Source organism: Fundulus heteroclitus, chromosome 1, assembly GCF_011125445.2.
Source record: "Fundulus heteroclitus isolate FHET01 chromosome 1, MU-UCD_Fhet_4.1, whole genome shotgun sequence".
Classification (NCBI taxonomy): Eukaryota; Metazoa; Chordata; class Actinopteri; order Cyprinodontiformes; family Fundulidae; genus Fundulus; species Fundulus heteroclitus.
Genome location: NC_046361.1, coordinates 4,410,797 through 4,437,357, shown reverse-complemented (window position 1 = coordinate 4,437,357; position 26,561 = coordinate 4,410,797). Strand labels below are relative to the sequence as shown.

Genomic DNA, 26,561 nt, shown 5'->3' with positions numbered 1-26,561 from the left:
ACTTCTGAGATGATGATTATGCCCTTGCCTGTATATAAATAGTACATCTGTAGTTTTACTCCACCTCTGTACCTTGGTAAATAGTCCCTGCATCTCCCCCATGGCCTTGTTCAGCTCCTTCTCTGCATGTTTGGCTCTTTCCAAAGCATTGTCAGCTGCAGCCACAGCGCCGTTACAGTTCAAGCCTCCGCAGTGACGGTTCCCGTCGGCATCCCGGCAGCCAGCCCCCCCACATGGATTCTCTGTGCAGGGAACATCACTCAGAGAACCGCAGACCTGTCAGTGCAAACACGGATAGTATAAATGGCACTATTGAGTAGAACTGCAGCACCCACCTGCTGAGCTAAAACAAATGGGCTTGAAAAGCATCTTGAACTTTTATACTGAAGTTTATTAGAGGAAGCAGTGTTTCAAAGAATGAAGCAACAGATCCAACCTTCTCATTGAGCTTTTTCATGTCCAGCCGCTGCGCTCTGGCCTTCAACTCTCCCAGCGCCTGCTTGTTTGCTGAGTTTTTCCGATTGAAGTCGTCCTTCTTTGCAGCGATGAGGCGCTCGGTTCGGCGGCGAGTGTCTGCAGACTGGCTGACTGTGCTCGGCTTGGTGGTCGTTGACTGATTGGCACGTCGCTCAGCATCTCGAGACGTGTTGTAGGAGCTGCGGATACTGTCGTATGCTCCTGGAGGATGAGAAAGTATTCTGATTGCATATTAGCAGGGGTTCAAGTGACAACTTGAAAATGTTAATGCTGGATTTGTGTTTTGTCTCACCTAAGAAGTTGGAATTTTTCAAGATGTCGAGTTGATTTTGTAGCTGCTTTGATGTGAGGTTCACCTCTCGAGCCTCCCGTTCCAGATCATTCAGGTCCTTGCTTGCATCAGAGTTTCGGTCCTGGATAATTGTTAAATCTCCCTCCACATGGTTTAGGGCATCAGTCGTCTCACCAATCTGTGCCCTTTAAGACATCACAAGTTGTTACATGATGTTAAAACAACTCTCAGTGAGTTGATCTACAAGCAAGAGGAGGTTTCTCTAACAATTATATTAAGTGAGCAGTTGTACAAGAAAGCTTTCTGTGCCTATGAACCCTTCATACATATTAAAATGTAACAGATTGAAGCAGTAGTACCTGAGATCCTCAATAAGCTCCATCAGAGTAGAGACAGCTGCAGTCGTGGCATTTCGTACATTGACAATGGCCTGAGCTTGACGCAGCTTCTCTTCCAAGTCTTTGAAGGTTTTCTCATAGGGCCCAATAAGCCCAGTGGTTTGAATCTCATGGGCCCGCTCTGCCAGAGTCTTGGTGCGAACTGCCAAGTCCTGGTGATAAGACAGGTTTAGTATTTCTTCTTTTAGGATAACCCCTCCCCTTCCCCCCTCCTTTTCCTCAGCTCTGCACCTGCACTATGCGATCCCAGTCCCCAAAGCACTGGTGACAGGGCTGGCAGTTAGGAAACTGGCCGGCAAAGCCTCGGGCACACTGGTCACAGCGAACACCTGACACTCCCTGCTGGCACACGCAGTGGCCGGTCACCCGGTTGCACTGAGAGGTCTCAATCCCACGCCAGTCGCAGTCACACGCTAGCGAGGGAAAACAGAAGGGGACGGTGAATTTAAAAGTGTTTTTGGTGAAAAAAAAAATTGTCAAAAAGATTTTTTCAAATCCAAACAACACTCCCCAAAATCAGCGCAGCACAAATATCCAACATCCAACCTACAAAATAATTTCACTGCAGTCAAAAGCCTGCGGTTTTGCGCTTTAAAGTCCTTCTTGACGTTCTTGCCACGACTGAGGTAAAAAACGTCCTATAAAGCTTTACATTTTACTGGAGCAGATCAGACAGTTTCATGTCCCCTCTCTGTTTCTGTCAGACGGTGAGGGCATCTTTTGTAAGCATCCATTCTCAGTTTCAGTCAGATTTAGTTCTAAACTGGTCTAGTCAGTCTAAAAGTTCTTCTGGCAAAGCCATTATTTTGTTGATTTGAAGGCATGCCTGTACTCATTATGCTGAAAATACAGATGTTTAGCTTTGTATCACTTGGTTAAATGTTTAGGTTTTGGATTTTATTGTTGTTAACAGACAGTTCCTTCTGGACAAAAGCAACCCTAAAGCATTTAGCCATGTTTAGCTGTGAACTTCATGTTTTTTCTGCATTTTGGAACTGTGACTCAGAAATTCATATGTTGCCTTCATGCATGCAGTGCATTGTCTCACAAGGTTCTCTGAGTGCATAATTGATCCATCTTTGTTCTGAATCTCCTTGTGTCATTACCATGTCTACTAGGCTACTAAATCATTATGTTTCTGACCTCTGCACTGCGTCCTGGGGTCTCCCCAGAAGTTCTCCTCACAGTCTGTGCAGGTCTTTCCTCCAAAGCCTTCTCGACATTGACACTGGCCTGTAAACTGTGGGACAGAGAGCAAAAATACCCCACACACGTATAATGACTCACTTTGTTTCTAGATAAAAAGACCTCCTGCTTCTTTGTTCTTAGCTTTGATAGAACTCCGTGATGCTAAAAGAAATCTCACTATGCTGATTAATGCCTACAGCCATAATATTCACATGCAGCTGTCTGAATAAGCCATATTATATTAAATGCATACCTGCTTTTTGTATGAACTATTTATAGAGTTTACACTTTTCTTTTTACTTGTTAAAATGTGGTTAATACGTCTAATCTGAGATGAACATACTGAACAAATTACATGAAGTCTCCCAGCGAAGTGCTTAGAGCCATGCCTAACTTACTTCATTGCAGGAGGATGTGACAGAGTTGTTGGGATCACAGCTGCACGCTTCACAACCTTTCCCACTGGCCAGGTTCCAGTGGTTGGGGGCACAGTGGTCACATGTCAGACCTACGACATTTGGCAGACACTGACACTGGCCCGTGGCACGCTGGCACACACAGTCCTCACGCTCTATGCACTGACTCCGCTCAGTGCCCAAAAAGTTGCACGTGCACTCTGAACAGAGAAAAGAGAAATTCTACTAACATGATCTGCTGATAAAACAATATAGTTTCTCTCGCAGCAGATTTTGTGTTATAAAGCTGTTACTAACTCCTGCAATTGCGTCGCGATGCATCTCCGAAATATCCACTCTTGCAGATGCCACAAGTGGGACCCTCTGTGTTGTAAAGGCACTTCCTGCATTCTCCAGTGTGCCTGTCGCAGGCGTCCATGTCGGACATGTCTATGTTGTTGTTGCACTGGCATGGCTGGCAGCGCCCCCCCGGCTGAGAGGGATTGCCATAATAACCTGGAGCGCATTCCTCACACCGGGCGCCTGAGTTGAAAAAGGAGCAAAAGGGTACAGGAGGAACAGAATCAAAAAGAAGAGTTATGATACATATCCAATTTAATTTCCAATGAAAGGTGCACTTTCACTTTCTCAGCTTAATTTTATGGTGAATGTAATGGATAAAGCAGGGATGTTGTTAAACTTGCAGTAGAAATGGGTCATCGAGGTTTAACACAGTAAGATGGATCCATATGAGTTTTGATTTTTCCAAATGTTAGACATGAGACTAAAATGTTGTGGCTAGCCATTTCCTTCTCAGAGATGGCCGGGCGTTACCAGGATCAGTTATAAAATACTGAAAACCACTAAGCGAGGGCAAGGTAACCAGCTCTCATTAGTGTCTGTTTCTGTAGCAACATCTTCTTCACTGACTGAATCCAGTACAAAATTAATCATAATGTCAGTTATCTCCCCTCCAAATCCTTGAGGTCCAAGGACATAATTTTATGCCTAATTTAGGTTCAGTTGTTTAATCACCCCCAAAAACTTTTCAGTCACATTTACAAGATGTTTAGAGTAAAAGCGACCTCATCACTCTGTTCAATCAAATCTTTCTTGGTGGCATTTGTCACCTCTGAAGTTCTCCAAGAGGGTCCCCAGGGCAAAATGGAATAAGATGAACACTTGCCTCGATCACCTGCGTTCCCAAATAAAAAGCTGATGGCAGAATAAAAAAACATTCTGTGTGAGATCTAGATCATCTTTTGGTTTTTGTCAGCAAGTAATAATCTGAGCTAGCTGAGGGTTTCAGAACCAACAACAGAGGAACGGGACGGTAAAAATACTCCAAAATTGTCCCAACATCCATGTTATGGTTCGGATTCAAGTTTTAGACCAAACATCCCCAGCAGATTTAGATTTAAAGTGATCTTTAAATTTTACCAGTAATTAATAATAACATATGGAGCACAGCATGACTCAAATTTGATGGATAGTCTGTGAAGGGAGCTAAAGATTAGGCTGATAGAAAGGAGACCTTAGAAAACCTGGAGCCATCACCCAAGATAAATTGTCTCAGCAACTATAACAAAGGTTTAATGGCTGTATCGTCAAATATTTTTCTATTGACTATGGAAAAATTGGTATAAATGAGTTTCAACCTGCCATTTTTTAGTAAGACGTAAAAACAACAGAAAGCAATGCTAATTTTTAGGTAGGCAGATGACCGTTCATACTGAGCCTGGTTCTGCTGGAAGTTTTCCTCCCTGTTAAAAGGGAGTTTTCCTCTCCACAGTCACTTCATGCATGCTCAGTATGAGGGACTGCTGCAAAGCCATGGACAATGCAGACGTGACTCTGTTTACATTAAACCTCGATCTGCACGGAGCGCAAGGAGACATATCCACTTTATTTACTGCCACTGCCAGTCAGGAAGGAATGAAACAAAACTGCAGTTGTGAAGCACTATACGCAGATGTTGCGATTTGCAGTCCCTAAATATCTGAATTACTTTTGATGTTGTGTTTTTATTCTTTTTGCATTATAGCCTCCTGGACCAGTATTAAATAGATACATTAGGGCTTAAGCAGGTGATGATCACCTGGTGCAAGGAGACTGTTAATATTCTTTTAAAATGTCCATGTAGGTCAAAGGTAAAGTTGGATGAAGGAAAAGAAAGAAAGATCATGGAGACGAAAGGACAAAAAAGGTGTGAATTTTATCTCATGGGCTAATGTTTGTAGTGAAGCACAGAGTTTGTCTTGTGACAAGAATTGGCTGACTTTCAGCACTAATGGCCGACAAATAATGAGATGGTTGGAAAAGTAGAGTACTGGCCACGTATTTCTTCAGACATCCATCCTATGGAGCATCTGTAGTGAATCCTCAAATGGAAGTTTGAGGAGCACTAGGTGTCTAACCTGCCACAGCTCCATGATGATAGCATGGAGGAGTGGAATAAGATTCCAGTAGTAGCCTGCGGAGCTCTGGTGACCTCCATGCGCTAGAAAGTTAAGGTAGTCCTGGAAAATGATGGCCACACAAAATATTGACATTTTGGGCACAATTTGGACATTTTCCCTCAGGGGTGAACTTGCTTGTGTTTCAGGAGGTTTTGACATTAATGGCTGTGTGTTGAGTTATTTTGAGGGAACAGCAGTTTTACAAGCTGTACACTGAGTACTTTACATTATATCATAATGTCATATCTCCAGTGTTGTCCCATAAAAAACATTTATGATACTTTCAGTGGTATTGGTCATTTATTCAGACTGCGACATAAATAGAGTGAGACTCTCCGGATAACAGGAAGGCTGACTCGACTGAATCAATACATTAATTTGAGCTGAAATGCACCCAAGTGCTGCTTTTCTTTATCTAATCTTTTAACAGAAAAAAGTGAAAAAATCTGTTTAACCAGTCTTAAAAATAAGACAAAGACTATAAGCCTTTTTAAAATGACATTCTTGAATCACGCATGTACTGCTTAACATTCCCAAAAAACTTAGCAAAGAGACTGAACCAGACTCATGAACAACCAGTTTTACCTGCTGTAGAGTGATTCTGGGTCAGGTCTCTGTCTGAGGAATATTTATCAGAATCAGAATGAGATATACTTTAATAATCCCAGAGGGAAATTGCTGTTTCTGTACAACCTTACAGTGACCTGGTTCAAATTTGGCTTTTAAATCAGTTAATCGGTTTCATTATATCACCTTAGATTCAAATATCTAGCCATATAAATCACAAAAAAAGACAGCTTTTGAACCAGGTTTTACATGGAAGTGTGCACAGCAGTGCTACTACATTCATGCACAGGTAAGACTGGTGAGGAGGATAGTAGGCTTGGTGGATTAAAACAAAACAAAAAAAAATCAGAGAGGGTAGCAGGAATGGGAGAGGGGCCAACCGTCATTACTCACGCTTAAAAATGGTCGCCCCGGAGCGTTTAACAATCCCTGTCAGTAGTACAGGGGAGGAAGGAAATAAAAACCATTACTATTCACCAGAGCCCAAAGAGAAACACTATTGTTTTTATCTCATTTAGGTTTTTTCTCCACACAAAGTATGCTCAAAAAGTGCTTGCCCCTTACGCATTTATTCTGGTTTTGCTTTTTTGCCACAATTACCTGTTTCAGATGATGAAACCAATTTAAATATCAGACTAAGGATTCCTAAGAAATTACATAAAGCAATTTTGAAAATTATAATTTCATTTATTATGGGAAAAAAACTATTTAAACCAGCCAAGCCCCAAGTGGAAATATACCTGCCTTCCTTGATGAAGAATGTTTTATTCAGTTTCATTGTTCACAGCCTGAGAAACAAAATCATGTTACGTAGATTTGTCTACCGATAAATCTTTGGAGCAAGCTATATATTTTAATGCAATAAAACTAAAAATGCAACAAAGGAAATGATTTGGTTCAATCATTTAAACAGCTAACACCAGGAAAGACACAGTGCCATCAAAGGAACTGTCTATAAAGCATAAATAACTGACCTCCACTTATTTTATTTACTTCCACTTCTCAATGGAATGAAACACATTTACATTTGGACTACCAGGTCCACTTGTAGCACAGATTGCCCTTTAAAGGGCTGGAGGGAGGAGCCGAGCATTGTAAATGGCTGTGTAAGCAAACTTAGACTGAGAGGAGAGAAAGGAGAGAGTAGAGCAAGTGACAGCAGATAGAGCAAGATAGAGAGAATAAGAAACAGCAAAAGCACACAAAATGTTGAAAGTATTTTTGAGTATGGCTGAATTACTCAATTAGATATTTGCCAGTTCTGATTTAGATGGTAATAATTGCTCTATGGTGATGTGCAATTTTTTTTAAGTGGCAAACTGGAATAATTAGGATTTAATATGATTTTTAAATACATTTAGCCACGTAATTTTAACCAATTATTCAGTATACTGTATACAAAACTGATGAGGTTCCATTTAGATATTTTACAACAGTACATTTCACTGTACCTTAAAAGCAAAATAATGCTTAATAAATGTCCCAATTTATTGTCCTCCCAACAATGAAATGGATTTTCTTCCCTTGCCTGACAACATGAAGCAGGCTGAAAAATCGCAAAAAGCAAAAAGTAATTGGTATCTGTCTGGAAAGGGTTTGAAAGTTATTTCTAATGCTTTGGGGCTCCAACAGACTACAGCTACATCCACACGGAGGTGAATATTGTATCTGCACAGAAAGATTTCAGCATAAAGATAAAACCGCATGAAACCTCACAAAGCCAGAGGAGCCATAATAGGCGTTGTAATACTTATACCACGCCAGTGAGTGGCAACAGATGCTGCAACAGAAGGAAGAAAAAGGAAGTAGAGCAGTGAGAACTAGGCGCCCTGTCCCAATACTCATACTTCCACCCTTGTGCCCCTCAAACACCCTCAGGGTGAGTGCATAGTGTGTCCCGATTCTCCAGAGTGGTATTTCGCCCCACCCTCTTTGCGCCCTCAATCCACACTTCTGCGAAGTCCGCAATAATGCGGGCTTCACTTGAGTGTATTACCCACAATTCATTGCTACATGTGACGTTTTGAGTTACAAGGTGAAAATGTTTGATCTAAAAAGACCTAAAATCATACTGCCACCTAAAATAACTGACAAATTTTGTTTGTTAAAACAAATATGGTAGTTATTTTTACTTATAAAACTGAAACAGTAGCAGCCTGTTTAATTTCATTGTATATGCTTTGTTCGATGTGTTTGATATATTTGCACTCTAAAATGTCTGAAAGCACCAAATAATGTTTTGTACATTTATTTCTTAACTTTGTTTTATCTGAAAGCGTGTCTCTGAACAAGTAAGCAACTAATTATGCTTCCTGTCTCTATGTTGATTTTTTTTCCCCTCACAACAACTGTGGATGAAGTTATAAAAAATACAATAAAGAAATACTTAATCAAATGTCTTTATCAATTTATATTTACTTATTTTGTGATGACATAACCCGTACTGTCCCAATTTTCCATATTTTGCATGCTTGTAACCTGTGCACTCAAGCCTGTGAACTTCCACCAAGTGCACACTTCAAAGAAGTGCGTAGGGTTTAGTGTGAGTATTGAGACAGGGCCTTCAATGGGCACTACAGTTCTTTTGAGTGAACTGAAGCACTAGAATCAGTACATTAAAACGATTTGTTCAAATGATTCATTCACCGAATTATTAAGTTCCTATAACTACATTTTAATTTACTTACATTATATCAGGCAATTATCATGGCTTAGTGTGATATTCATAGAGCTGTGACAGCATTATCTGTTCCTTTACATTAAAAACAGGGAATAAGCAAGGCTTTAGCAGGGCTAAGTTTGCTATATATAGAACTTTAACTCCCTATTTTGTTCCTTTACAGTTAAAACAAGTAATAAAGATGAAACAGACTTTAAAGGCTCTCTCCTTACCTTATTTTGAAGTTCTAGCAACAGGAAGTCAGCTGAGATCAGGAAAAGGAAAAAAAAAAGTCTCAAAATACAACTTTGGGATAAAAAAAATACCTCTGCCTCTACCTCTGTCTCCTTCGTTAAGGCCGTGAACAAAGCAGCAAAGTACTTCACCCCAAGAGAGGCGACCTATCTGCAGGCACGGCAGTCATGGAGCTCTGGCGCCATATTTCAAATCCACACTGGTCCATACCGCAAGTTTTAAGAAATAGGCAAAAATACATTGCTGAATAAAACTTCCGGATCAAAAATCTGTCACTTCCAAAAAAAAAAAGATACAATTCCAGAAAAATTACCCCAGAAAAAAGTTCACTACATAAATAATTGCATTATCGATCCCAATCACATCTGTCCATGTCAGTACTTAATGTATTGTGACACAGTGTCACTCTCAGTAAGATTCACGTACTGGACAAATCGGGCTCCACTCGTTCACGCAGCACACAGTTCACAGGCTGAGTCACGTTCATGCTGAATGAATTTCAGTGATTCGTACTGATTCGTCAGTATAGCAGCAGTAGAGCAGTAACCTGATTCTCGCCAGAGGGATGTAGTTCCGCCAAGCTCCACATGGCCCCAAACATCCACCTGGAATCGCTCCACTGGAGATGTATTTCAGAAGCAGGGGCCTTATCAAAAATCCTTTCGAATGATTGGATAAACCACTTGTCTGTTATCTTTACTGATGTGCAACTTCAACAACTCACATTGAAACCAACCTGAGATACTGACGAGAGCGAGACCAAAACAGAACAGCCGCCATCATGGATACAGCGCGATGTCTGTGTTCTTTTAAAGAATTACCTGTATTTTTCGGACCATAAGGCGCAGTAATATTCTTCCCATATCACTCCGCCCCTCCACGGACTCACATACAGTGAGTCCGTGTGGTGGCGTGGGAACAACTAACCAAAAGTAAAACAAAACAGGCTGATTTTGGAGTAGCTGACTTGAAGTCATGACTTCATCTGAAACAGGATAGCCCTCCAATGTGGCTAGATTCTGCAAAGACGAGTGGGCCAAAAAAAACCAGAACATTATCAATGACTCATTGTGAGTTGTTGCAAATGCTCAATGGTTGATGATGCGGCCAGTGGTGGAACAACCATTTATTAGATTTAGGGGAAAATTATTTTTTTGTTTTGTTTTAGAAAGCTTTGTTCCCTTGATAAATGAAATCATCATTTGAAAACAGCATTTTGTAATTATTCAAGTTATCTCTGTCTGATAGAAAAAATATTTGATGAAGAAATATGTAAAGGGGCAAGTACTTTCAGAAAGCTGTATAACCTAATGTAGAATATTTCAGTTTCAACTTGGATAATTGATCTTTTAGCTTTGAAAAAGTAAACAGGTTACCCTTTTCTTATTTGTTCAAATTTCAGACACAATCTGCTTTCTAGATTCATGAATTTGCTTAGTTTTGTTTGATTACACTAAATCAGCAGAACACATTTCGGCATCAGCAATACACTGTGAAAAATGATCACACGATCCATCCATCCATGTAAACCTTCAATATTTGCGGTTTACCTGTGTAACCTTGGTTACAGTTGCAGATAATTTGCCGGTTGCGGTTGTCCTGGTAACAAGATGTAGCAAAGTGCCGTCCACTGTGGGGTCCATCTGGACATGGGCATGGACGACATTGGCCACCAGATGAGATGCTCAAAATTGGGTTCCCATAATAACCATTGGCACACCTACAGGAATGCAAATCAATTTATGTGACGTTTAATGTGACATTTAATGCTTCCTGTTAGGACTTCAAGGTTATATTGATGCTATAAACTCAACAAATTTGATTAGTGAAACGGAAACATAAAATATGCTTACAAGAACAGTTGAAGTAAATAAAGTTGTATAATAAAAGTTGTTCAACGTGAAAAAAAGGAATCGTCTGTCACGATTAGAGGAGACATATCAACAGTGGCGGCTTGTCAATAGTGCCACTAGGGCACAGCCCCCCCCCCCCAAAAAAAATCAAAATTACAGGAAACAATCGTAGAAAGTAAACATATAATACAATATGAAAAGAAATGATGATAGCTGTTCTCTAAAAATGTTGTCTTTTGTTTTTCCTGGATTCCCATTTCCTTTCACGTGAATTTTTTAGTGTAAACCATATTTTTAAATGGCAGGGTGGGGAGGTTAGACAGATGAGTGCGTATCTTATCTCAGTAACCTTTTGGTTGACATGTGACTTCATGCTGGTCTCTAATTTGAGGGCCCTTGTCCGTCAGGGTCCCTTGAAATTGGCCCAACTTCTCCCCGCTATACGACGCCCCTGGTGGCCCCCCAAAACTGTTTTATTTACCAGCCACTACTATGTATTTAACTGATTTAACGGGAATTGGAAAGGAGACTAGCTGCAACTGAAGGTAGTTCACAGTAAACTGTTGCCGTGTTAGTGGCACAAATACTATTTTACCACATGGCATAATATGACGTAAAAATACTCACGGTGTGTCACTTTATGTGGTTTTTGTTTGTCCTGGTTGGCTGGTGGATGAGAGCATTAAAACAAACCTGTCACACTTGTCTCCTCCGGTGTTGTCCCTGCAGTTGATGCAGACTCCGCTTCTCTGGTCACAGTGGTCGGCATGTCCGTTACACTGGCAGGGTCGGCAGCTGGGGAAGCCCCAGTGACCTGCCTGACATCCATCGCAGCGTTGCCCAAACGCTCCGGGACGGCACTGGCACTGCCCGGTGTACTTGTCACAGAGTCTGGTCACTGACCCTTCTAAGCTGCACTGGCATGCTGGAGAAATAAAAAAATAAAGAATGTTGGCCAGAGGGGAGTAGATTGGGTGAGGATAAAGGAAAAAAGGCAGTAAAGAGAAGTTTGTTTTACAAATATTTATTCAGAACACTAGAGGGTGCCAAACCCAAATATTCTAACCTCCTGTTAGTGCATAACATGTACATGTGAGATTTTACTGTAAATTCTATGCAAATATTGCACAATTTACATTATGATGGAAAATTACTTAGATCTCTTCTCACATTTTGTCACACATTCATCACTAACATTTACAGCATAATTATTTGTATTCATACATTAACAAAATCTTTAAAGCAACAACTTAAGGTGTCTGATCTGACCTTTCTAAAACTACAGCTAAAATAGGAGGCAAGCAGAGTAAAGGAAAAAACACAGCAAAGTCAGTGTGTGTGTCAGTTTAATCGTGTGTGTGTGCGTGCATGTGTGAGAGTGGTGTCGTCCGCGAACTTCATTAACTTCATCTTCCCATTTCCACATGATGTGTTGAACAGCGCCTTGTGAGACATCCAAAGTTTTGATGTGGTTTTCTAACCTCTGAGGCCTTAAGAATTAGTCGGGATTCATATTGAGATCAAATTAGTAATGGCTCTATTCTCTGATTACATGGCTTCTGAAGCAATTTGGTGACACTAAAATTAGTTTAGATGTGTCAGAATGCAAAGAGGGCAATTATAAATATATGCACATCACACTTTTTAGATTTTTACTTGTATATCTATTGGAAACCATGAACCGGTTTTCTTTAACCCAGTTAAGTGCACTGAAGATCGTGGTTGAAAGTGTGAAAGAGTTGAACGGGTATGAATGTTTTAGCAAGGGACTGTATGGAAGCCATTCCACTGCTAATGGTAACTAATCTGCACAAAAGCCCCGAGTAGGGATTAGGCCAAAAAAGATTTTGTATGGATTCAAGGTGAAAAGACTTCCTCACGTATACAGCCTGATGGTCCAAATCCATAAGTTCCCGGAGCACACTTGTCACAGCGCCGACCAATTACGTTGGGCCTGCAGCGACACTGGCCCCCACGGATGTCACAGAGGGAGCTGATGGACCCCTGAGGGTCACAGTTACAAGCTGTTGGAGCAAAAACATGGACAATAATTTACTGAAGTTGGGGTGAGTATATCCATCCATCCATCTACAGTGTGTGTGTGTGTGTGTGTGTATACGTACATATATACCGTATTAACTGTACAGCTGATAGTTAAATTGACCTATCTACTATAATTTACTTACCCAGAGCTCCATCGTTAATAATGGCTGACATGCTGCTGATGAGTTTAGCACAGGTATCACTGATGTGTGAGCGGATCACACTCCTTGCTCCCTCGTGGCACCGGTACCGCTCGAAGGTCTGCTTCCTGACGTTTGAGGAGAGATCCCCAAGGGTAAACATCTCCATGGAGGAGTGACGCGGCATCAGGACAATCTGGAGCACAGAGATGGCCAATAAAATAGGAGGATGTCACAGAGACTAGAATTACAGGTTAAAGTAGGAAATCTAATCTCACAGAATCTATGAGGATGACAGCGTAGTCTGCTCCGCTGAGGACACTGTTAGCATCTTGATAGCGTGTGAACTCCAAGCGAAGGGTGTAGGTAACACCTCTCTCCAAACATACTGGCTGAGGAAGAACCACAAACCTGGGGAAGATGGAGACAGCATAAGTGAATCTGTGTGTGTGTGTGTGTGTGTGTGTGTGTGTGTGTGTGTGTGTGTGTGTGTGTGTGTGTGTGTGTGTGTGTGTGGTTGGTTGGATGAGCCACAAACCTCGCTCCAGCTGGCAGAGAGATGGTGAGTCGGTCGTCATCTGGGATGGTGTTTCCACATGGGCTGCTGGTGGGAATCGAACCTGGACGGATCACTGTTATTTGCACCTCCTCCCAGTCACGAGGCATCTAGAGTTAGGAGGATATGAATTCCTTTAAAGGGAACCCAGGCAAATAAACTAATAAAACCACAAGGAGCAGGGAAAATAAGTAACAAACATTTTCCCAAGTAAATACATTTCTACGAGATCTGTTAACATTAAACTCACAACAGATGTCAGCAACAACCCCAGAGGTCTATGCATACAAAGAAGCCCCTAAATGAAGTTATGTGTAACAAAGAGGAAAGACACAGAGATTGATTTTTGCAAAAAAAAGTTGCTCTTAACCAACGTATCAGGCAAGAAATATCTTACGATAGGTGGAACCAAAAAGCTTTTTATAACCCTTGAATTATTCTTTGAATACCCATCAATAACTACACATTTAAATATCAGTAAAATAACAAATGTAAAACTTTACTGTGCCGTGACACTTTTTTACTTAAAAATTCTGTACGTGTGTGTTTTTATTTGTTTATTAATTGAAGATCAAATGGATTGACACCAAGTCAATAGCCACATTTGAAAAATGTAACCATGTTTAAAAGTTATTTTCCCTGCTGGAAATCCTGTTTTGATACAGCATCATAGTCAGGCTGGATTCCATTTAACTTCCCTCTCGTGGCTGAGGACATACAGCCAACAAATTTAACATGAGTCAATATACACACCTGGGATTCGTAGCGGATGACTAAATCATATTCCATGGAGAAAGGTATGTTATTTATCAGGAACTCCAAAGTGCCGCCTTGAGGGACCTTAGCAAAGCCGATATCTGTCCACTGGGCGGGGCGACCGGGTTGATGTTCCCTGGTCTCTAAGGTACAACCCTGAGAACATACACCGAGAAAGAAACAGGTCAACTATATCATCGTTTAAACTCTTCTGTTGAGAATGCACTAATACTCACTTGTCCCATCTGAGCAAATTCAGCCTCATACAGGAAATGATCCAGTGCCATAAAGAAATATCCAGACTCCACTTGCGAGCAGTCCCGTCCCGTCATGTGACTCCGGCAGCGACACTGACCACTGTCCATGGAACATCTAAAAAGAGTGCACCCACATTAGTATTTTACACTATCATTATATTACAAACCCGTACATAAAAACTCAACTTCCTTTATATCCTCAGTAACAAGAACCTCTCAAAGGTATCAAGTAGGGTTTAACGGTATACAAAAAAAAGCCAGTTCTGTATTCAGGTGTAAAAGTCACAGTTGAATATGTTATCAGTACGCCTCAATCAAGAAAAACAGCATGTTTTTGGATCACTTCGATCATCAGTAAACAAAGAATACTTTTTAATTCCTGAAATTAATTCAATTTTATTATGTTCTAAAACTTTAAGAAAATGTCAAGAACTGACTGGGGATTTGGTAAGCATGCATATCCTGCATGGCTGAATTGATAGATTATACAATATAGCTACTTGAAAATGGTCAATGTTTATGTTAATGGACAAACAGGTTAAGTACCGTGCTGAGTAAATCTACATAAGGAAGTCAAGATAATTAAAATGTTTGTTTTGGAGTTAGGGCTTAATTGGAGTTAAGCCTGAAGTTTTATCATGCCTCTGCAAAAATTTTATTTTTATTTAAAGGGACAGTGTGTAACTAATTTGGCTTTTAATTAGCAAAAATCAAGTATTGTTTTTATAAATACATATTCTGGCTAATAACATCACATCAAAAATTAAAGCATTCTCATAACTTAGAATTAGTAGTTTATAAATACATAGGTGCCGGTTCACCCACTGGGAGGCGCCACGTTGTGTTGATATTTCTGATTTAAGAAGCCGAGGGGGGCCAAACTTGTCAGCCATACGCGTTTTACCTATCTGTCTTGTATATGAAGACGTGCTGTCAGTGAAGGATTAGAAAACGTGCTAAGATGACCATCAATCATTCTATTCTATTTAGTGTGCCTTTTAATCCGGTGCACCTTATGTGTGGACATAGACATACTTAGACATGTCAATTCACAATGCGCCTTAAAATCTGGTGAGCCTCATGGTCCGAAAAATACAGTGAAGTTTATTTTGGTGGTATGTTAGAAACAGGGCAGTGTAGTCCAGCAACTGCTCGGTCCTCCATGAAGAGACGGCTAGTTTGTTCGTCTTCGTCTCCCTCTCAGGGAATATGTGTGTACACGGAGGGGCGGAGTGATATTTCAGTGATATTTCAGCTGATCTGTAGTGCAACTGCATGAGTGGGTCTCTTTATAACTTGTGTTGATAGTTGCTTATTTTAGAGACCAAATAAGAAACTTCACATTGAGAAAAGAACCGCGACTGACAGAAATTACAAGCGACTTTAGATAAAAACAATCCCAAAGTCGCTTAAAATAAGCGGACTTGGCAACAGTACCAAAAACCATTTCCCACGACAACCGTAGCTATTAGCTAATAGCAGTAGCTCGGTACCAAATACATGGAGGATATGTTGACATTGTCACATTTGTGATTCTCCGTGGCTTCTCTAGTAGTTATTATGCTTTTAATGTTGAGGTTGTATCTAATTCAGGATTTGCTTGTGTGAAAATCTTACACACTGGAGCTTTAGGCATTTAATGGGGGACTTCCTGGTGTGGTTTGGATCACTATCATGCTGAATAACCAGTATGCCTGAGTTTAAGGTCTTGAATAAGGCTTAAGATTTTATTCTGGGTTCTTTTGTGACCTCTTGGTATGTTCAGCATAGTTCCATAGATTTCTTTAAATTAGAGCATGATGTGTTGCTTATTGAGATCTTTTTGCCTCCTTCATGCTGCCAGATAGATTCTACTTAAAGTACTTCTTGATTCTGAGATCGACCAACTCGGAAATACATGCATTAGTGACCATATTTTAAAAAAATGTAGCATTAAGATGGTGATTGCGCCGTTAAATTTTTTTTAAGGACTTAAAACAGTCCCTCGGCGACCGCTAGGCTGAAAATCCACAATTTGGGTCGATGACGTGGTTTGTGGGCGTTGCCCAGGCTACGCTATAGAGAGTTCAATGAACTACACCACGAGAAGTTCAGATGGCGATTCACAAAGTGATGATTTTAACATGAAAGACAGCGCAAGCATCTGTTACGACTCAGGTAAGTCTGAGAAAAACATTTTAGGAGAATAAACGGAATGGTATAATGTATTATTGGAATTGGTGCTCATAATCGCGGTCATGGCTGACCGTTCGGATGTAAACACGGAAACAACTCGTTGAAGCTCGATTGTCTGGCATTGTTTATGACGGCTGATAGACCCATAGCCCTTTCGGTTCGGAACCCCCATGCCGCTCACTACCTCTCAGCACAGCAGCGCCGTGCAGAGAGGTAGTGTAGAGAGCATGTCGCTTCTCAGCAGGCTGCTGTGATGACGCCAAGATTTCTCCGCTTCACTGCGCGATGAGTGAGGAGGAGAGGAGAGAATATGGACATTTCAGCTGCCTGAAGACAGCGTTTTTTTTTCTTTTTATTTTACAATTTTGTAAACAACAGCTGCCGATTAAACTGAATGTTACAGTCTTGACATGATTATATGAGTTGGTTTACCGAGAAACCGATCAGAAGCGCCGTGAATCCCCGCCTCTCTGGCTGCAGCTCCCGACACAGAGGGGAACAGATTTTAACAGGGGAACTGAATTTCGCACAACACCGGGACTTTTTGGGTTCGGAAATGTGTGTAAAGAGACATTATCCTTGTTGGTATTTGACCAACCATAAGCCACACACTTTTTAGCCATGTTTAATCCGTCTATTTGTCTTTGAGAAAGCGAGTTTGCAACCAGGAAGTATCTTGTTACCATGCCAACAGATCAACGCCTACCCACGAATTACGTCATCGGTCATGCAACATTTTTTTATGAGCCTTGAGCTAAAAAGCCTTAAAAATCCACTTTTTCATAGAATTTTTAAATATTTTTTCCTCAGGTCATAATAATATGTGAACTTTCTAACATTTAGCAACTTGTATGATCTCAGAATCAAGAAGTACTTTAAGGGAATTTTGATGGCAGGTGTCTGGCAGTAATCCAGCATAGGTCTGGTGAGTGAAGTTAATCTCATCTTTGACTAAAAATTTGATTTTTACAGTTGATTTAACAAGTTAACCTTTTCACACAGTCCCAGGTTGTATTGAAAAGTTGTTCCTCTTTAATAAATACCATAACCATTTGAAAACAACATTTTGCATTTATCTTTGTTAGAAATCAATATTTGTTTGATGATCTAAAACATCTTAGTGGGACAAAAAGAAAAAGGAGAACAGCCCTCTAAGAGTGCAAATACCTTTTAAAGTAATGTATTTATGTATTAATCTGACAAGGAGGTATAAATGTTTGTCTTTGTTTTTTAAGTTGTTTTTTTCTGGAGTGGGCAAAGTTTGTTCCTTGTTTCTTTTTGATGGTAAAAAGATTTCACTTTAAAAAACATTTTTGACTTAAACCAATCCTGGATTGTCACTATAAAATATAAATAAAAATTTAAAAAGTAATTTGCCATTTAAGGTTTTAAATCAACCTATGGTGATTAGCAACATATAAATATAAAACTTGCAAATAATGCATATATTAAAAAATTATGTGCCACTACTGCTTATGGTCTTTGAGGAATACAACACCTAAGTTAAAAAAAATATTTATTTTTAAATTGTGAATATTATTTTATATTTACCTGTCCTCTGCTCAGAACAAAATTATAATTTTGACTAATTCAAGTAACCCTGAACATAGTTCAAGAATTTAGTGAGAGAAATCAGGTTTGATTATTATAGGTTGGAAATAAACATCAATGACAGACATCCACAGCCTGGCTGAAACTGTCAAAGAATAAGTTTAGTGATGTCTGATTGAAGGTAGAACGTCACTCACTGGTTGTCAAGTGCTCCTCCGATATCGCACTCGCAGCCTCTGCAGCCGTTCAGGTCGTGGCTCAGCCCCCAGTATTCTGGCTAGAGTCACGGGTTCATAGAGAGAAGGCAGTGATTGACAGAGACAAAAAGAAGAATCAGCTTTTTCCCTGCAGTGACACTGTCTGAGACACAGGGAGCGACAACAGGACTTTGCCATGAATGACCGACATGTGCATCATGTATGCAGCCCTGTAGTCAAACAAGACTTCCTTCCTGGTTTATAGCCATCATTATAATCCAACTCTTTCGGACACTGTTAGATTTTCTTCTTTCTTTCTGAGAAAACAACACAGAATTCACAATATACAAACTTGAATTTTTCATGTCAGTGGATTTTTCTCACAGATTTTTCTTACTGTTGTCCTTGATGTGCTAAATGATGTGGTTTCTGTAAGATGATGAATAAGGCCCTGTTCATATTATTTTACACCTGCTCAGTTCAGATCTGTAGGAAAACTCCAGTCCAAAGATGAAGAACTGGCCAATAAAGTTTACATCCTTGGTAAGACAAGTATGTTCAAAGTGACCACTAACAACTGCCCACAGTGGTAGTAAATTATTTTTCTTTTCTTTTTCCACAGTTCATCTTATTTCTGTAGTTATGCTTAACGGGCTTATCGACTGGATCCACTTTCGGATCACATCAAGGCCTGACCATTTTAGGGCTGCTGTAAGTCACACCATCCGGACAAACCTTAAATCCTTCGGCTAAATTTAGGCCCACGACCCGGGCAGGAGTCTGAACTCCTGCCCGTACTATTCCTGGCTGAGGAGTCTGAATTAGGGAGGCTCGTCACCATTCAACACTTTGGGCTGCTAGGCAGACAGGTTGAGGGAAAAAAAAGGTCTACATGACTGCTACAGTGTCTTGATAACGTATTAACGTATAGTAAATCAGTCAGATTCAAAAACAGCTTTTTCCCAATAGCTGTAGGGACATTAAATCAAGCCACTAACTTGTTTCTATGTGTATCTGTCTATTTAGTGTTGTATTGTGTGTTGACACAGTGATGTGAGGATGTCATGCTGTACTGGAAACAAATTCCACCAACTTGTTGTGTGGTCATTAATAAATAAATGAATGAATCAGTGAATGAATGAATGGTATTCATTACCATTGAGTTTTTTGCATTTTGTCATGTTACAACTAGAGTTGCACCAATACCGATACCAGTATCGGCCGGGGCGCCGATACTGCGCTAAAATGGTGGTACCGGTATTGGCGAGTACTAACAAATAGGGCACAGATACCATTTTGATGTTTGTATGTCACTTGAACGCAGCCTTCTCTCTCCTGACACTCACTAGTTCTACTGGATTCACTTTGTATTAGTCTTTTTTCCTGCTTTAATAAGGTAGCAGCTTGACAAAGCCATGATAGCAATTATTTTACATCCAAGTAGTATGCTGTTCTTCATATATACACACACACATAAATTTCAAAGTAATGGTATCAGTATCGGCCGATACTGCACAGCCAGGTATCGGGGCCAAAAAATGGCATCGGTGCAACACTAGTTACAACTAATCAATGTATTTTCCTGAAATGTTAGGAAGTTGAAGGAAAAGCTACAAGGTTTTGACATTTTATTTAAAGAAAGAAAACTTTGAGAATGGTATACACATATATTAAGCCCCATTGAGTCAATACCTTAAATAATCACCTTATGTTAATATTACACCTGCAATTCTTTAGGATTTTGACCTCACCAGCTTTGCACATGTAAAGATTAACCATGTTGTACATTGTTCTTCATAAAATAGCTCAAACACAGGCAGACTTGATGAAGGGAACCTCGGGGCTGACTGGGGCATTTTGACCCATTAAATTGCTTTGGTCTAAACCTATTCTATTGTACCTCCAGGTTTAGGGTAATTGTTCATATCCCAACAGCATGATGCTGCCACTACCATGTTTCACTATGAGGGTGTGTTCTAATGTTCTAATTTGGTCTAATCTGACGAGAGCAGCTTTTTTTACATTCAAGTTTGTGGTTTTAAAATGCTTTGTTCAACACTGACCAAACTCATTTGTACATCTTCTCTAGTTTACAAACTTCCAGTCTGTGCCACTTAAAACCTATTAATAATAAATGTAACAGACATAAATTCTTTATAAAATATAAATAGATTTACACACAAATGGAAGCATTATCTAAAGATTTGTTAATATTACGGATGACTGAATTATTAAAGGAAATCTATCCAGGAGACCCTTTATTGATCATTGAAGCAAGGCCTGAAATAGTCTGTTTTTGTAATCTTACCAGGCACTGGTCGCAGTTGTGTCCTATGACAAATCGCTTGCAGAGGCAGTCTCCACTAAATGCGTCACACATGGAGCTACCCGACACGGTTCCTCTGTGGTCACATCGACAAGCTTGAGGTTAAAGGGAAAAATAGGGTGAGGTGAAAAAGTCCCAGATACATCACTGGTAACACTTCTTTTTATTTTTACTTGTGAACTTAGTTTATATGTATTACCTACACTGACACTGCATTCAAAAAGCAAAAGGAGAGCTGCTCATTGTTGGAGGATTTCTGCAACATGATAACACAACTTGGACTGCACTCACTTTGGCACCCTGCAGGGTTGTCGGCGCTCAGGCCAAAGAAGCCGGTCCTGCACTTGTCGCAGCGTGGCCCCTCTACGTTAGCCTTGCAGCGGCACCGACCTCCTACCATGCCGAGGGACGGGTCGCTGTGGCTATCACACAATCCTCCGTTCTCCGAACCATCTGGGTCACAATCACAAGCTGGAGTGGAGTGTGGGGGGGCAGAGAGAACAGCAGGGAAGCACAACCAGATGTAAAAAACATAGAGCTGACAGATAGCTGAAGACTATCATGGAATATGCTGGATTTACAAATATGTCAATCTCTGAGTGTTCATGCTAACCATGAACTCTGGAATAATCTAGTCTGGAACAAATATCTAGCATGCTGCTCTTATACTTCGCAGATTTTAAAGACAGATCTGAATCTGAATAAAACTGATATTGACCGCTCAAAGGTTTTTAATGTGCTAATCAGAACTTTGTCGCACATCTGCTGATGAAAAACCTTATTTATCCTATGTTCATCACTAATAGGCTTAATATAATGATTAACCTTGATCAATAGGTGCGTGATACGATCACACAATGTTTTAGAAAAATGGAATTATATTTATTCATATATCGAAACTGATTACACACAGAAAGGTATAAACTACTTTTATTGAAAGAAAGATGAGCTGTTAGCACTTGTGTTGATAAAGCTACAAAGTAGTAACCGTCCACACACTCACCTACGCAAACACGGGAATCTCTTGTGTGCTTTGTGGGATCTTTGTAGTAGAAAGGCTTGCAGATCTCACAGCTGCGTCCCATTGTGTTGTGCTGACAGTCATCACACACTCCGCCGCTGGTATTTCCCGTGGCCAAATAGATCGCCATGTCAAAGTGACACTTATTTGAATGGTCATTGCAATCACACTCTGAAAGAAAAGACATACATATTCTGACAAAACCAGTCAGAACTCTAGAAACATTCTTGAAGAAATCATTCAATATAAAAGCATTTTAGACACCAGCATTTATAGCTGCGGTAGGGATCTGGGCATTCTTTTATCTAGACTGATTATTTTAATTGGACTAACTCTTGCAAGCGTGTGTTTTGCGGCCCTCAGCTGGCCTCCAAGGTTGGTCATTGTAGAAGTCCTCACACTGCTCACAGTTCAAACCTTTTGTATTATGGTTGCATACACATCTTCCATGAACCTTAAAGAGTTTAGATGGACATGAGAAGAAGTAAATCCATTTAATGTGGATGGAAAAAAAGTAGCCAGTCGTCAAAATGGTGGAAATCCTCAGGGCTCACCATTCCTTCTATGTCATTCCTGATGCCTTCAATGGGTGCGCACTCCGAGGCGTGGCCATAGCAAAAGCAGTTTCCACGTACAACGAGTTCATATATGGCATAGTAGTATTTCTCTTTGATTTCAGCTCTGGGGTCCAGCAGGTTGTCTCCAAGTGTGTGAAGTTTGGTGAAGTTCAGCCTCAAGTTGGTGATCTTTAGTTGGTCTGATAGAAATAATGGATTCAGAAAGTCAGAAAAGTACATTTTTATGAACCATTAAAATGAAAAACATATAGGCAAGAGTGTGACATGGGGTATTAGTTTTTTTCAAAATCCACTGAAGAGAAAAACATTTTCATCAAACATGTAAAATCATCTGTTGCATATCTTATTAAATTTAGCTTTTAAAGGATACAGGGATACAGATGTCATGTTGTTCCCATTCAGAGCCGGGACGATGGAGACTCCAAAGTTATTGACAGTAATGGAATGCTACGTTTACTTCACTTATCCAGCAATCTGCTCTTTGTCGTTTTGAAGAGAGTAAGCCAGACACATCACATTTATCTGTCTTTATCTTGGAGGGAAGTGAAACATCCTTTGCTGTTACAGACCAGCTGTCCAATCCAAAAACTCACTTTTCACAGCAATATACCCATTGATCTGACGTTTTTGTCATGCCTTCATAAGCTAGCACAGTTAAACGGAGGCACAGATGTATTTTAAGGCAAACCATAAACACTGTCGTTTGATACTTTAGAATCCATAACAAGCAGGCAAAATAACAGAAGAACAAGTGTGGATGTCCAAAAGTCTGATTTATTCTTGGGCACTACTTCCAGACACCTGAAGGTGTCATGCTCATCTCTTGAAAGAAATTTCCATCAGTATGAACATTTTGGGAATGTCTAGCAATCATACAAGCTAGGAAGGAGACCAGTTCTGTGTACCAGAGATGAATGTGTTCTAGTGTGAAACCTTAGCACAGAGGCAAAAGTCCTTTGTAAAGATGCTGTCTGGAGAGAGGAAGAGTGTCAATATCTACACTGAAACGAGTCCACAGAGCGAGGAACTAGCTAAAAGTAACAAGAGTCCTGGGGCCTCATGTATAAAGCGTGTCTATGCACAGACATTTTGAAGCTCCAGGGTTTAAACCCCCAGGCTTTCTTTCACCCCTGTAAACGAAAGCCCATTTATGTTTCTTTCAAATAGTTATTATCATTATTACCTCCAAAAACTGTAGGGAGGTTTCAGTCAAAAAGGCTGGAGAAGCTCTGCTCAGCTGTCGCATTTAACATGATGTCGTTTAATAATGATAAACGGAGATAAATCTGATTTGTCAGCTGTAATATTTTCTTATTAAAGTGAGACATAAAATAAAAAGCTTTTCTTCTGTTTTAAGGAACGCCTGCTGACAAAACAAACTTTTCTTTCTTTATTTTAAAGAATAAATAACAGAAATTCTTTAGCCCCATTTACACTACCCTTGTTAAACCGATCCGAGCCGAGACCAGTCCGAGCTTGGATCAGTTAACCAAGCCGAGCCTCGTTCTGACGACCGTTTACACATCACCTATCTCTGTTCCTTGGTTGCTCCTCGCCTCCTAGTGACGGACCAACCAAATCAAAATTGCGGCGCCCGTAACATTCAGGATGTTATGCTTGAGTATTATTGTGATATTTCGGTGTTTGCGGAGAGTCAGGGGAAGAAGGCAACCATTGGTGAATTTACTTGAGAGAGTCGGCTTTTGGGACGTGGATAAGACAAACGAACGTCTAATAAGGATTTACAGACGCCGGAAACGACAGACGCTGATGTTCATCACGCTGCTAAGCAGAATCATCTCTGGAAATCGTGTGGCACGGTAAGGAAGCTAGTATTATTATGAATGTCTGAAATTTGTCTGAATGGAGTGTGAATAGGGACGTGCAGCCAGACACGCCGGAAAAAACACGGACAGTCAGCTGACTGTAAGGGGATGACGCGGTCTGCTCATGCGCTCTTTGTTATCAGATAACCGGGACAGAAAAAACCAGGCCGAGACCTGCTCAGGAACTGGTCTGCATTTAGCGCGGTGCGGTTATGTCTGGCTCGGTTCAGTTCAGTCTGCTTACCGTTTACACTCGAGAGTTATCTCGGTTACCGAGCTCGGACTGGTCTCGGCTCGGTTAAAAAAGGGTAGCGTAAACGGGGTTTATGTTGTACTTCTTATCCACTAAGAACACAATCTTTGATGATCAGGTACAACACGCCCACTTTTTGCTCTCACAGTTCAATGCAATTTAGCGGTCATTATTTGGAATCTTTGAAAATCAGGCCCTAAGTTTCCAAGCATCAAGGAGCAAAAAGCACAATTTTATTATTTTAGATAGAAATAACTAAAAACTAGTTTTGTGGAGAACTTAATGCATCTTTTTAGATGGAATATGGTATGATGCAGAGGTGGGGACTCGAGTCACATGACTTAGACTCGAGTCAGACTTGAGTCGTTAAAATCACGACTTGAGACTTGACTCGGACTTGAGGACAGAGACTTGAGACTTACTTGAGACTTGCAACACAGTGACTTGGTCACACCTCTGGTATGATGTCACACACCATCTCTCTGTGTTGTTCTCCAGTCTCCCTGGCAATAAGATGCTGTCAGACCAGTGTAGCGTAGGGGCAAAATGGCAGCGAGCACATCCATAAAGTCATGGGTTACTTAATTCTTCACTAGACATGTTCCTCTGGAAGGTGTTGCTGTTTTGCTGTTTTTATCCCTGAATGTGCATACGAGGCAATGGGTGGGTGGGTGTATGTAGGAGTAGAGAGAGTTGTGGCTTGTCATACAGTACATCTCTTTTTGGACTAGCTCAACTGCTCATCTAGTGGTGAAATATCGCTTATTGCTCCTCTAAGAATGTGACTTGGTATGCCTGACTAGGGTCAGTGCCTAAATTTCGATAATTGTAAAAACATATTACAGTCAATGAGTAATAATGCAATCATCAAACAAACTTAACTAATGTAGAAACATACAGGAATGCTGACCCAAGGAGATCTCTACGGGACACTGATTAACTGCACCAAACACACTTGTCCATAAATATGGATTAATTTGAGTCGAGGGGGTAGGAGTACTTCCTGTGTGCCACTTCCAATGAGATATTTCACAACAGAGCATGACAGGCTCTGCTGCTGTGCTGGAAACAAAGCTGGGGTTTCTGGGAACAGCTCTCATGTCCTGCCAGTTTAAACATGGGGGCTGTGTGGGAGAGAAACAGCTGCTTTTCCCATCTCACCATGTCTTACCCAGCAGGACCATGTTTCACTCCCGCTCTGTAACGTGTCAGAGCTGGATGAAAGGAGCTAATTGTGCTGGCTGAAGTTTGATTTATGGTGACAAATGGAAACACATAAAGGAAAAGGAAAATTGTTCAGGTCGGTTTTCTACAGGACTTTCCCCCAGCAGTTACTCATTTCATTAAAGTGTCCACAACTGTTATATGATATATTGATATAAAGAAACTTGTGCCATTCTAATATGTATCGCACATGAAAATGTCCCTCTCAAAAACAGCAATTTTACTTTATCCTGTAATATGAGTTGGAAATTTGACCTACTCTGAATGTTGGGGCTGTATGGATCCTCAATCCTGATGGCTGGATCCAAGACTTTGTAGATTACCTAAATCAGGAAAATACAGATTATGCACATAGATTGCTGTTAGAGCTGATTAATGTTATGCACCATGAACCTTTAAATCCACATATCCAGACAGGCATACATGGTACATTTGATCTGAGCGCAGGAGATGGTGGTTATGCTCCGTTATGCACAGTACACATTTAGAAGCTCATGTTTCTTTTTGTCATCACTGCAAATATGCTGATTCACTAAAACCTTTTAATCTGGCACTTTCCTCTCTAAAGTTTAATGGGCCAAAAAGTATGGAAAACAAAATGTACAACTTCTCAGGAACAAACAGCATTTGGACCTCAAAATTCCTAAATACATTTTAAATGAAGTAGAGCTGCAACAAGGCTTCATTCCAAGGCAAACTAAGGACGTTTTCACACCTACAGTACGTCTACTTGTGTCCAGATCAGATGAAGAGTTTGTTAACCTGTAACTTTTTTGGGTGGTTCAAGTTCATTTCGCAAATGGAAAAGTTCATGCAACGCAAAACCTGCAGGTCCTGACTACCCCACTAGTGGCCACATATGAACATGTTTTTTTTTTAAGCTCCACAGATAAAGAGATGCTGAGAGATGCTCTCGGCCTTACCTCGCCCTCTGTTGAAGGCTCGATGTCAGAATAACGTGACTCACAGATGACATCGTTAATGGTACGCAGTGGACCTGTGGAGATTCCAGGAAAGGAAGCGGCGCAGTCATTAGCAAAGTAACGGTAGATCTTCCAGGTTCGACCAAAATCCGCTGAACGCTCAATCAGCATGGCTGCAGGGCGAAAAGTCTG

General features: G+C 40.5%; 1 protein-coding gene across 1 annotated transcript in view; it reads right to left on the bottom strand.

Annotated features, from left to right (window-relative positions):
- lamb2 (laminin, beta 2 (laminin S)) overlaps nt 1-26,561 on the bottom strand; it is a 68,762-nt gene that overhangs the window by 7,948 nt on the left and 34,253 nt on the right. Inside the window, exons 6-29 of the mRNA XM_021324965.2 lie at nt 26,370-26,558; nt 25,706-25,769; nt 22,120-22,322; nt 21,899-22,019; nt 21,548-21,736; nt 20,836-21,015; nt 20,527-20,639; nt 18,219-18,298; nt 14,275-14,410; nt 14,036-14,194; nt 13,265-13,392; nt 13,005-13,137; nt 12,730-12,922; nt 12,424-12,567; nt 11,237-11,468; nt 10,241-10,410; nt 3,069-3,293; nt 2,754-2,971; nt 2,311-2,407; nt 1,399-1,580; nt 1,129-1,319; nt 770-954; nt 437-678; nt 73-276 (exon numbers count right to left, since the gene is read on the bottom strand). Coding sequence (XP_021180640.2) covers nt 73-276; nt 437-678; nt 770-954; nt 1,129-1,319; nt 1,399-1,580; nt 2,311-2,407; nt 2,754-2,971; nt 3,069-3,293; nt 10,241-10,410; nt 11,237-11,468; nt 12,424-12,567; nt 12,730-12,922; nt 13,005-13,137; nt 13,265-13,392; nt 14,036-14,194; nt 14,275-14,410; nt 18,219-18,298; nt 20,527-20,639; nt 20,836-21,015; nt 21,548-21,736; nt 21,899-22,019; nt 22,120-22,322; nt 25,706-25,769; nt 26,370-26,558 — 3,978 coding nt within the window. The remainder of the gene's footprint in view (nt 1-72; nt 277-436; nt 679-769; nt 955-1,128; nt 1,320-1,398; nt 1,581-2,310; nt 2,408-2,753; nt 2,972-3,068; nt 3,294-10,240; nt 10,411-11,236; nt 11,469-12,423; nt 12,568-12,729; nt 12,923-13,004; nt 13,138-13,264; nt 13,393-14,035; nt 14,195-14,274; nt 14,411-18,218; nt 18,299-20,526; nt 20,640-20,835; nt 21,016-21,547; nt 21,737-21,898; nt 22,020-22,119; nt 22,323-25,705; nt 25,770-26,369; nt 26,559-26,561) is intronic.